The sequence below is a fragment of the Choloepus didactylus genome, chromosome 1 (genome assembly GCF_015220235.1).
Source record: "Choloepus didactylus isolate mChoDid1 chromosome 1, mChoDid1.pri, whole genome shotgun sequence".
NCBI lineage: Eukaryota > Metazoa > Chordata > Mammalia > Pilosa > Megalonychidae > Choloepus > Choloepus didactylus.
Window position 1 is genome coordinate 107,475,796 of NC_051307.1, and position 13,315 is coordinate 107,489,110.

Below are 13,315 nucleotides of genomic sequence, written 5' to 3' on the forward strand. Positions count from 1 at the left end.
GGTTGAAGCTGTGCAGATGGAAAGAAAAAGAACCCCTCTGCATTCATTAACAATTGCATGGATCTAAAAATAGCTTTTACTGAGTCTAGTTAGATATAGATTAGATATAGATAAACTCTGTGTGCCTCAAGTCACTCCTTATCAACTGTCAAGGGTCATCTCAGTGCTGTAGTGAGATTATGGCACTACCTTAGCAACACAGCAATGGTGGCATGAGACAGAAGATTTTTCACATTATTTTCTCAAAGCACTCTGAAGTTAGTCTCTATTACTTGTACTCATACTAATGTAGCAATTACCACCATATATATTTCTCAAGAGTAATACCATGTATTCCAGTAATCAATATAAAGCTGAGATTCATGAAATATTTTTTGAATGAATGATTAGTATTTCATTCCGGTCTTGAGGACAAAAGCACCATAATTAAGTGTAAAATATGATTGTAACATTTTGCTTCACTGAACAAAATTATTTTAGAATTCACTATGAACAATCCAATTATCATTATATAAATATCACAAAAGACATGTTTTTTTTGAATACTTACCTTCAACAAAATGTCCACAATTCGCTGTTGATATTCCACTGCTTGCTTGTCATTTTTAAAATCTTCAAAAGTCTAAAAGGGAGAAAAAATTTTAAAAATTATTACTATTTACAAATTTTAGTGGAAAATAAGATATTAAATTACTGTTAATAAAATCTAAATAAATTTCCCAAAAGAACCATTCCTTACATATCTTTAATAAGTTATTTTGGTGAGCTAAGGAAGAAAGCTGCAGCATTTAATATTGCATGTTATTCTGAGATCTTTAAAAGTAGATAAAAAGTATAAAAAATAATGGTTAAAATACAATCAAAAATTGATTTGTGAAAGGGAATAAGGAAAAGTCCATGAACAAAGAAAAAGAAAACAAAAATACCAATGACAAGAAGCAATTTGGAACAAAGGGTCTGAGAACAGAAGGATGGAATACCATATGCTTAGCCATCACTCAGTGTACGTTATTTGGGAATGACAACTGAAATACAGTTAACTGTCATGAAAAAGAATTTTCATGACAACTAAGAAAAAATGATATTCAAAGATAGGTATTTAAAAAATTCTTATGGTAAAACTGTTAAAATTCTTCAAGCCTACTTGCAAGAAATAGGTACTCGATTCTAAAAACCTTGCTAAGTATATAGCACTTTTTATTTTATGTCCCTGCTCAAGTAAAGCCAGATGTATTTTGAATAGAACAAGCATCAAACTAAGTGACAGCACCAGATTCTGTTTGACAGTATATAACAGCATGTCACAATATCTAGTACATATAGGATGCATACATGAAGGAAATGAAATTGTATCCTCTATGTTTTCATAGAACGAAAGTGTTTATTGAATAATAAGCATGATAAAAGACTTGAATATATTTCCTATGGTTTCACTTAGCATATTAGGCCCCGAGAAATGTTTTAAAATGCACAAAGCAATAATTTACAGTTATTCTCAAGAAACAAGAAAATGGACTACTTATTGCCCCAATAGATTAAAAAAAAAAGGAATTTCACAGCCATGAACTTTCAAGATTACATCACAGTTACATTCAAACCAGAGTACTTGTTCTTCAAATGTGTCCTAAACTTCCCCAGCTTCTTCCCATGTACCTTTGCTCATGCTGTCCTCTTATTAGCATGTTCCTCCCTTCTGCCTCCTGTCTGACAAACAGTAAATGCTTAACAATGACTACTGAATTGTCTAGTTAATTATTTACAGAGAAGAACAAAACATTTTTTAAAAACTCTTTTTCTTCAACTAGATTATTTTGCTGCCAGTTAATTGAGAAAGGCTGAAATGAGTTACTAAGGAGACAGTAGGACTTCTTAATCTGGAAAACTCAAAAGAAGATATTTTGATGTTTGAGTTTAGTATTACCCTGCTTGAAGACAGAAAGATGGACTAGAGAGTCTCTTCATTATATCTGCTGGTTTATAAAAACAATAAACACACAAATACACACACATACACACACACACAAACACCCCAAAGTGAGACATTACTCTATAGGTACTGTCTGCTAATATAAGCGCTAATCAACTAAAATAAAAAACCATGGAAAATTAACATATGTATTGAAAATCTACAGAAGTAAAAAGTAAAAGAGAATTTCCTAACCCATTTTCCTTTTGGCAGCATGGAAGTCACTGCTTTGAAACAGATACAGCAAGTCTATTTCTGTAAATATAATTAAAAAGTGGTAATATACTACAGTGTGAATATTTTGATAGCTATAATGACATATTTTGGTGGTAGTTAACAACTGTCACCATAATGGCATATCATTGTTAAATCATAACTATTTTGTAAAGATTCTTCTGGTTATACAATGCTTGTAGAGGAAAAATATTCAAAGGTGTCCTAACGGACAATCACAGTTTTTGAAACAAAAAGATCTAAAACTCACGTCCAATATCATCTGTGAATTGGGTCATAAAAATTTCTTTCTGTAGTCCCTTAAAAATTATTACGGGATTTATGTAGGCTAGTGATAGCCAGTTAATAAATAAAGCCTAATCCAGGGGTCACAAAATTTTTTTGTAAAGGTCCAGACAGTAAATATTTTAGGCTTTGTAGGCTACATGTGGTATCTATCACATCTTCATCTTCTTTTTATTCTTCTTCTCTTTTTTAAACAATCCTTTAAATACATTAAAAAACAACAACAAAAAAAACATTTTAGCTTGCACAGGCCAGGGCCAAATGGGGCTGGATTTGGACCGGAGGCTGTAATTTGAGGAATATGTCGTTATATATTCTGCACATCCCTCAAAATGACCACTGTATAATTAAAAGGTCAAGAAGAATCAGCCACAACTCATGCTGATGACAAAACTAGGACAAGTAGCACAAACTTCAACTTACATTTAAGTGGAAAAATAAACATCACAAATTAGCAGAGTTGGCTCTAAAGCTTATGACGCCAAAGAGAAGTCAGGATGGGATTAAAGCCCATGGCACCACAGAAAAGTCAGGACAGGACTGGGTAGAAGAAATGAGGGTGTGACGAGGTACAGGTGGTGCAGAACACCTTTAACATCAAAAAGAACTCACCTCCAGAAAAAAATAGGGAGATCCACCCTAGGTGACGAAGTACTCAGATCAGGTCTGAGACCTGCTTAATCAAAGCACTGGCTACTAGGGATATAAAAGGAAGAGTCTAGAAAATGTGGGACAGAAGTAGCAGTGTTGGTAGGATAAGGCTTTTGGGATAGAGTAAGGTTCTTTTGAATAGGTAGACATTTCTTGGATGCTCAGTGGTAAAGATGAGGTGAAGGCTTAGCGGTAAAGAAGGAAGCGACTCAAGATGAAGGTACTACAAAAACAAGAGAATGTGAAAGAGTAAGATGACAGATTGCTCCCCATTACTTTCTGCTTCTTTTCCTACGTGGCAAATACCAAATCTTCTAAACCAAGGAGACCTGACTTACAATTTTAAGTTTCTTTTCCCTTCTTCCTGTGCAATTAGTTACTTTTTTTAAAATGCAATTTTATTGAGATATATTCACATACCATACAAACCACCTCAAGTATACAATCAATGGCTCACAGTTATCATCACATAGTTGTGCATACATCCCCATGATCAATTTTAGAACATTTTCATTACTCCAGAAAAAAAGTAGAAAAGAAAACCCAAATCCTCCCATACCTCTTATCTCCCCTATTATTGACCCATAGTATTGGTACGGTACATTTGTTACTGATGATGAAAGAATATTAAAATATTATTGTTAACTATAGTCCACAGTTTGCAATAGGTACATTTTCCCCCATATATCCTTCTATTATTAACTCCTTGTAAAGTTACTTCTTTTGAAGTCAGATCTTCAAATTAAAATACTTCAAACTCTGATAAACTTGTGAGCTTAACCTTCTCACAGTAACTTACCTTTTTTTAAAAAACAGCTTATTATATATATTATTCAATTTATGTAAGTAGTATATGCTTATTAAGGAAATTTGCCCCTTCTCACAGAGTTAATCACTATTAATATTTAGGTGTATATCCTTCTTGTCTTTTTTCCTCCAAATATCGTGTGTGTATATCTGTATGTGTTATCTATTTGTGAGCCTGCTGCTTTCACTAAGCATTTTTCATTTTATCAAAAACTCTTTAAAAAACAGTTACATGCTATTCAATTGAGAAGCTATATCAAATTTTATTTAACTATTCCCCCAGGAGTATTTTCATAGAGAAACTGGCTAACCCAGATCCATCTAGACTCAAACATGTATAAGTTGTTTTTTTTTTTTGTCTTTTTGTTTTTTTTTTTTAAACAAGAAGCTTCTGTGTGCAACTTCAACTCCAATTATTTCCATTATCATCACCACCACATTTCCGTCAGAGCCCTCTTCCATATTTAGTAATGTCAGGTAATATAACTTATGAAATCAGTTTTGCACTACATCTAACACTGCTTTCTTTAACTTTCTAATGAAGACGCTTTACACAGAGATAGAGCAAAATCAAGAACTACAAAGAATATATGGATGGCAGACAAAGATAAACATTTAAAACACTACTAGCGCCTAAGGATTATTACTTTTCTATTACAAAAATAAAAAAATAAAAAAAATTATCACCCTGCTGCCTTTAAAAACACCTTAAAATCATACTCTTACCAGTGCCAATACATTTAGAAATTCTCTTGTGTCAAAATGTAGCAATGTCCGAACATAGGGATAGATTTCTTCCTCAGGGGAAGCTTCTGCTGAATGCAGGCGAATCAGAAATTCAAAAACCTGCAAGTGAAAAAAAAAAAAAAGTTGAATATTTTCCTTTTTCAGGCTTACCTTATAAAGCATCTTACAGAAGCAATGACTCCCATCTGGATTGAATAAAGATAGGGTGAATTCAGTTTAAATTGCTATAATGTAATAAGTGCACTCTTAAAACCTGCCTCAGCTATATTAATTGGCTTTAGTGATGGTGTTGGCTCTCTCATCATAGCCTTTGGCTCCTGCACCACATGTAATCCTCAACTACAGTTTGTCTTTGATGCATCTTAACAAAAGGCAGAGACAGTAAAAATGCTGTGAAATAGTACCAACCTGGTTTTTAACCAAGGGAACAAGATCTTCAGGGATGTCACCAAGGGGATAGGCACGACCTGCGAGGGAACAGCTAGAGGAAAAGAATGAACAGGCTTGGTGACTTGTAAAGGGTTAACTCCCAGGTGAGTAACACTTTGTTTCTCAAACTCTAGATACTAGTTTCATTTTTTAACCAGGCTAACTCAGCTTTTGTCATTTAGGTCAAATCCAAAACCAGATCAAGATGATACCAAGTTCAGAAAATGTGGGTGGCAAGGATGGCAATGAAGTAATAGATCCTATGACTGCATATGGCTTTCATTTCTTCTTGTATTACCAAAGGGGCAAGAAGGAATAAGGAATAATATGAAACTATTTAAAGGTCTCATACCTAGCAACTAGATAGAATCCAATGACGCCATTAAACTATGACTTGCCTGTAAAAGGCCTGATGTTCTCAGAGGCTTTTAAACCAGTGGTTCTAAAAATGGTGATTAAAGACAGGGAATGAGCTAGGCGAATAAATGTCTGAAATATGTCTACAACAGGAGACACCTTTAGGGAGAGTGAATCTGATGAGACATTCACTCCACAGTTTTGCCTCCAAATCAGACCTTCCTCATGGCTAATGATTTGCTTTGCAGGCTGGATTATTAAAAATGTCTCATGAGTATGCCCCAGCTTTTAATGTGGTTTTTTTTTTTGGAGGGGTGGTGGGGATGCAGTATCAATTTTCAATGTTGCCTTAGTGATGAGAGCATACAACAAGCATATTTTCAGTAGTTTAAAGTACAGATAAAAGTACTAGATAAATGTTGTATATAGTCTTCTATACTGAAGAATCAATGTAACAAGTGTGAAATTGGTCTCCAAGTTAACTCTGACTGCTACACAGGAGCTAAAATGATGTGCTGGCAGGTTCTGCCACCTCCCTGCCTGCTAGCCAACCACCTTTCTAGAAGTTCTTTCAGGATTTGAGTCTGAATAGTCTATTGGAAAGAACCCTGCTCCAAGAGTCAGTTTTATCTATGCCACTACCTTGTTCCTGATTTAAATCAGTCTCTTGCCCTTCTATATAAAATGGAGACAACACATACCCCACAGAGTTCTTGATAGTAAAAGTACAATACTCTACATCAGGGTTTCTCAACCTTAGCAGTCTTGATATTTGGGGCCAGATAATTTGTTGTTGTAGAGATTGTCTGGTGCATTGTAGGATGTTGGGAAGCATCCCAGGTCTCTACCCACTAATGTGCCAGTAGCACTCCCTTCTCCTCAGACTGGGACAACTAAAAATGTTTCTAGACATTGCCAAATGTCATTGTCCCACCCCACCCCACCAGGGGTGGAGGAGGAAAAAACCACCAGTAGATGAGAACCACTGCTTTAGATGAAATAACTTTGAAAATGAAAAGCATTATATAGATGAGAGATGATAGTACCTCTAAGAATACAGAAAAATTATGGAAGGAAAATATACACGGATAAATCAAAATCTCTTACCTAATATATACAAGAAGCTTGTTGCCCATAGTAACTTGCTCATCTAAAATAGAAAGAAATGTGTATTCACCAATTCACTCTTAAAACCTTTTCAGAAATAAAATCTTTATGTGGAAACAAAAAATAAAACTTGGCATTTAAGGTGACGTAAATATATTCTGAAATAACAGAAACTGAGGTGACCACTTTAATTATCATTTGTAGAAGTTCCATTAGATTCTTTTCTCAGACACAAAATCAGTATGAGTTATTTAAGGATACATATAGAAGGAATAGAAGGGTAGTGATCTATGTATTGTTGACTTAACCCCTAGCTTGGGATTGGGGCAAAGTGCAAAGCAGGTAATAAGTTGATGAATTATAGATCATAACCAATTAATTAATATTAAGGTATAACTATAATGTCTTCTCATTTATAACAAGAAATCTTACCACCTACATGCTGTAGGGTGAGAACACCATTTTCCCCAAATGTTTAAAACAAGAGACCTAGACTAAATGATCTTTAGGATTCCTTTTAGTCTCCTGTGGCTAAAATTGTGTGATTTTGTCATCTGGTAATGTAAGCCCATTTCTTTGACTAAAATAAATCAGAAGTATAATTAGACCCAGTTTTAGGCCAGAGGGTCAAGAGTAACATAGGTTAGAGTGGAAGCACCAGTAACAGGTGAAGTGATCAGGAAACGTTATTGTGTGCAGATTATAAGAATTTGTGGTTGGTAAAAAAGATGAGCAGAAGTTTCTATTCGTTATTTGAAAACTGGACACAATGCAAGCAAGTGTATATCTTTTATTTTTATCGTAAATACCCCAGAGTTGTGATGTTATTAGTGTAAATAACTTGAACTGTTCAAAATAACATAATAATTACATTTTGCTTCGATTGCAAATATTATTTGATCCAACTCAACTAGCATGATACATGGTGGCAGTTGCCTTACTGGTATAACAAGTTCATTTTATTGGCTAGTTAAATTTTTGCTACAAATATCAGGTAGAATGTGTATCTGGTTCACAACATCCCTAGAGAGTGTCAAATTTACTTGTTTAATGTATGTATCTCCATTATTCCACTACTGTAAGTTTCTTCAGGGCAGGAACCTTGTATTACTCATTTCTGTATTCCTAATTCCCAGCATAGCATCTTAGTAAGTGTATACTGAAACAAACTGACATAAGCATTTAAAGTTTTTGACTACTTTTTTTCTCTTCTCAATATCTTCTTCTTTTAGAAGATTTTCAGTTGCAAAAGGTTATCAATTCCACTTAAATCTTTCAATATTCTGCTTTCATTTCTGCTAGATAAATAAGCGAAAGGTAATTTTCAAATTTGTCTCAAAATGATTAGGTTCAGGGCCACTACTAAGTCTGAGTGCCTTAAACCCTACCAAGTAATCCTTCCTGTCTCTTTCTCTACAGAAAACAAAAACAAAAACACAAAGCCTGGACATAATATAAACCTAAACCTGCATGCAAGAAAAAGAATCAAAGCAGCTTAGCCAAAGACAGAAACTGGAACGAAGACTGGAATTCTCTTTTCTGAAGAGAAGCAGACAAGGTGCTGTGGGGAGTTCATTCACTGGAGTAGAGACAGGGAGTTGTACAAGTAAACTGCCATCATAGTGGCTCTTAGCCTCGGGCTAAGAGCAGTCTGTGTGGCAAACATAGCTGCAGCTGGGGGTTCATGTAGAAAAACCAGCAATCTTTCTGGCTTAGGAAAATAGAAAAGAGAAGCCAGGAAACTGAACAGTTAAGAAAGTGGGGGAATCCTACAAAGGAAAGAGCCAAAGAGGATCCCCAAACTCTGTCTATGAATGACCACTCAACAATGAATGAGGAACAAACTCAAAGCAGAGCAACCAAAGACAAAAGATCTGGAGCTGCCAGAAGAAAAAAAAAAAAGTGTTTGCAATTCAAACTCAGACAAGAAAATCACCTGATAAAGGAAAAAATATTCATTGGGGAAAATAACAAAATCCAGAAACTCTACCAAATAATATTCATAATATTCAGGATAGAATCCAAAATGACCCAACATAGGAAGAATCAAGAAAATAAACATAGTCTTCTCAAGAGAAAAGAAAATCAATCAAGCCCAATCTTGAGATGAAAAAAATGTTAGAAAAGACAGAGATTTAAAAGTAACCGTTATAATTATCCTCAATGAAGTAAACATGTTTTCAATGCAGGAAAATTTCAACAGATAAATGAGTTGTAACAGAGAAATAAGAACTATAAAAAAGAACCAAACGGAAATTCTAAAACCAAAAATACAATTGTTGAAGTGAAAATTACAGTGGGTAGAACTGACATGACAGAAGAAATAGCAAGTAAACTTGAAGACAGAGCAACTGAAATCATCCAAGGTGCAGAACAGAGAGAAAAAAAGAACAAACAAAACAAAACCCAGAGAGACTGACTTCCAAAATGGCAAAGGAAGAACACTGAAAATCTGCTCCTCCATAAAAAAAAACAATGACAACAGTGGCAAAATTGTCAAAATCAACCTTTTCAGAATTTTAAAAATTATCTAAAGTCTTGGAACAATCTGAAGAATGTTTATTCAAGAAAAACGGCTGCATCTTGGTAAGAACAGCATGCTTTATGGAGGTTTAACTTTCTCTAGTCCCATCCCCTTCTCCCCAGTTTGACCATAGCTTTGAAAACCAAGTCTCACACTATGATAGCTGTGAAAACCAACAAGCCAGCAGCTATTTGAGGAGGCAGAATGGGTTTGGAATCCCCCAAAAGCCCCATTCTCAGAGAACTGTCTTTTTTTTTATTATTATTATTAAATTCAGTTTTATTGAAATACATTCACACACAATACAATCATCCATGATATACAATCCACTGTCCACAGTATGATAACATAGTTATGCGTTCACCACCACAATCTATCTCTGAACATTTTCCTTACATCAGAAAGAACCAGAACAAGAATAAAAAATAAAAGTGAAAAAAGAACACCCAAATCATCCCCCCATCCCACCCCATTTGTCCTTTAGTTTTTATCCCCATTCCTCCACTCATCCATACACTAGATAAAGGGGGTGTGATCCACAAGGCCTTCACAATCACACTGTCACCCCTTGTAATCTACATTATTATATAATTGTCTTCAGGAGTCCAGACTGCTGGGTTGGAGTTTGGTAGTTTCAGGTATTTACTTCTAACTATTCCAATACATTAAAGCCTAAGAGGTGTTTTCTATATAGTGCATAAGAATGTCCACCAGAGTGACCTCTTGACTCCATTTGGAATCTCTCAGCCACTGAAACCATTTCGTCTCATTTTGCATCCCCCTTTTGGTCAAGAAGATACTCTCAGTCCCACGATGCTGGGTCCACATTCATCCCCAGGAGTCATACTCTGCGTTGCCAGGGAGATTTACACCCCTGGGAGTCGGGTCCCACGTAGGGGGGAGGGCAGCGAGTTCACCTGTCGAGATGGCTCAGAGAACTGTCATTTTTGACCTGTCTGGCAGCTCACGGAAAAGCTCCCGACGATCTTTTTTTGTCCTGACTTGGAATTCATTCTGTAAGAACAGCACCATCCCCAGAGCATTTGTTTAACATTGCAGCTGCCAGAGGTTCTGCTACTAGTTGGAGCCAATAAGAGGCTGATCATAGAGCTTAAAAGGAAAAATGGGAGGATGGGGGGTCTATAGGGGGCTTTGAAAAGATCCAACATATACCTGGAACTCTAGAAGCACACATGGATGTACAGGACTGTACAATACCAAGGAAAGGCACAAGGAGGTCTTAATTACTAACCTATGGCTAATCCAACAGGAAGTGAAGGTTAAGTCAGAGTTGTAAAATGCTTGCTGGAGCAAAATACATGAAGCCAAAACTGATACAACTGAAAGGAGAAACAGACAAATCCACAATACTAGTTGGAGACTACAATACCCCACCTTCAATAATGGATAGAATAATGAGAAGATAAACAAGGAACCAGAAGACTTGAACAAAATGATAAACCAACTGGACCTAAGAGACTTCTAAAGGACGCTCCATTCAACAACAGCAGAATCCAAACATTCTTCTCAACTGCACATAGAATAATTTCCAGGAAAAAACATTATATTACGCCATAAAGTAAGTCAATAAATTTAAAAAGATAGAAATCACACAAAGTATGTTCTCTGACAACAATGGAGTGAAATCAGAAATCAGTTTACAGAAGTAAATTTGGGAAAACACAAATACATGGAAATTAAAAACATAAAACTAAATAACCAATAGATCAAAGAAGAAATCACGGGAAATTAGAAAATATCCTGTAATGAATGAAAATGAAGACACAGCATACCAAAAATTATGGGATGCAGCTAAAGCACTGCTTAGGGGGATATTTATAGCAATAAACACCTATATTAAAAAAGAAGAAAGATCTCACATCAATAACCTAAACTCATACTTTAAGAAACTAGAGGAGGAAAAAAAAAAAAAAAAAGCAAACTAAACCCAAAGTAAACAGGAGGAAACAATGAATAAAGACTATAGATGAAATAAAGAAAAACAACAGAAAATATCAATGAAACCAAAAATTGATTTGTTGGAAAGAATTTTAAAAAATTGACAAACCTTTATCTAAACAGACTAAAAAAAAAAAATGACTCAAATTATTAAAATCTGCATGGAAGAGGAGACTGAATTTACAGAAATAAAAGGGATTACACAGGAATACTTTGAACAACTGCATGACAACCAGATAACTTAGAAGAAATGGACAAATTCACAGAAATATACAAACTGCCAAAAGTGACTCAAGAAGAAATAGATAATCTGAATATATTTTAAAAAGCAAAGAGATTGAATTAGTAATTTAAAATTTTCCAACAAAGAAAAGCCCTACCCCACATGGCTTTATATTTAAAGAAGAATTAATACTAATCCTTCACAAACTTTTTCAAAAAATAGAGAAGACCCTTCAGAACTTATTCTATAAGGCAAATATTACTCTGATACCAAAACCAGACAAAGATATCATAAGAAAGTAAAACCACAGAAGAGCACCCCTTATGAATATACATACAAAAATCATCAACAAAATACCAGTAAACTGAATCTAGAAAAATATAAAAAAAGGTTATATACCATGACCAAGTGACATTTATCCCAAGAATATAAGATTGGTTAAACTTATGAAAATCAATGTAATAGACCATACTAAGAAAATAAAGGACAAAAATACCACAATCATCTCCATAGACAAAGAAAAAAGCATTTACTAAAACCCAACACACATTCATGTTAAAAACATTAAAAAAAAAACTAGGAATAGAGGGGAAATTCCTCAAACTGGTGAAGTCATCTAGAAAAAAACCACAGCTAAATCCATGTTTAATGGTGAAAGACTGAATGCTTTTCCCTTAATATCAGGATGTTTGCTCTTGCCACTTCTATTCAACACTGTACAAAGGGTTCTTACCAGGAAATGTAGGTAAGAAAAAGAAATAAAAGGCATACACATTGGAAAGCAGGAATAAAATTATCTGTTTTCAGATGACATGAACTTATATTTACAAACAAATAAAGAAACCACTTAAAACAAAAGGAACTAATAAATAAATTCAGCAAAGTTGCAGGATAGAAAGTCAATATACAAAAATCAACTGTAGAGGGAGAGGCGGGGCAAGATGGCGGACTGGTGAGCTGTATGTTTTAGTTACTCCTCCAGGAAAGTAGGTAGAAAGCCAGGAACTGCGTGGACTGGACACCACAGAGCAATCTGACTTTGGGCATACTTCATACAACACTCATGAACACGTCGAACTGCTGAGATCAGCGAAATCTGTAAGTTTTTGCGGCCAGGGGACCCACGCCCCGCCCTGCCAGGCTCAGTCCCATGGGAGGAGGGGCTGTCAGCTCCGGGAAGGAGAAGGGAGAACTGCAGTGGCAGCCCTTATCGGAAACTCAGTCTACTGATCCAAACTCCAACCATAGATAGACTGAGACCAGACACCAGAGAATCTGAGAGCAGCCAGCCCAGCAGAGAGGAGACAGGCATAGAAAAAAAACAACACGAAAAACTCCAAAATAAAAGCGGAGGATTTTTGGAGTTCTGGTGAACATAGAAAGGGGAAGGGCAGAGCTGAGGCCCTGAGGCACATATGCAAATCCCGAAGAAAAGCTGATCACTCTGCCCTGTGGACCTTTCCTTAATGGCCCTGGTTGCTTTGTCTCTTAGCATTTCAATAACCCATTAGATCTCTGAGGAGGGCCCTTTTTTTTTTTTTTTTAATCCTTTTTTATTTTTCTAAAACAATTAGTCTAAGAAGCCCAATACAGAAAGCTTCAAAGACTTGCAATTTGGGCAGGTCAAGCCAAGAGCAGAACTAAGAGAGCTCTGAGACAAAAGGCAATAATCCAGTGGCTGAGAAAATTCACTAAACACCACAACTTCCCAAGAAAAGGGGGGGTGTCTGCTCACAGACATCATCCTGGTGGACAGGAAACACTCCTGCCCATCGCCAGCCCCATAGCCCAGAGCTGCCCCAGACAACCCAGTGTGACTGAAGTGCTTCAAATAACAGGCACACACCACAAAACTGGGCGTGGACATTAGCCTTCCCTGCAACCTCAGCTGATTGTCCCAGAGTTGGGAAGGTGGAGCAGTGTGAATTAACAAAGCCCCATTCAGCCATCATTTCAGCAGACTGGGAGCCTCCCTACACAGCCCAGCAGCCGAGAACTGCCCTGGGGGGACGGCACTCACCTGTGA

The 13,315-nt window shown here is 36.0% G+C and overlaps 1 protein-coding gene across 1 annotated transcript in view; it reads right to left on the bottom strand.

The window, feature by feature from the left end:
- Positions 1-13,315, bottom strand: part of VPS8 (VPS8 subunit of CORVET complex) — a 275,358-nt gene that overhangs the window by 129,626 nt on the left and 132,417 nt on the right. Inside the window, 4 exon segments of the mRNA XM_037839097.1 lie at positions 551-622; positions 4,670-4,789; positions 5,099-5,171; positions 6,584-6,626. Coding sequence (XP_037695025.1) covers positions 551-622; positions 4,670-4,789; positions 5,099-5,171; positions 6,584-6,626 — 308 coding nt within the window.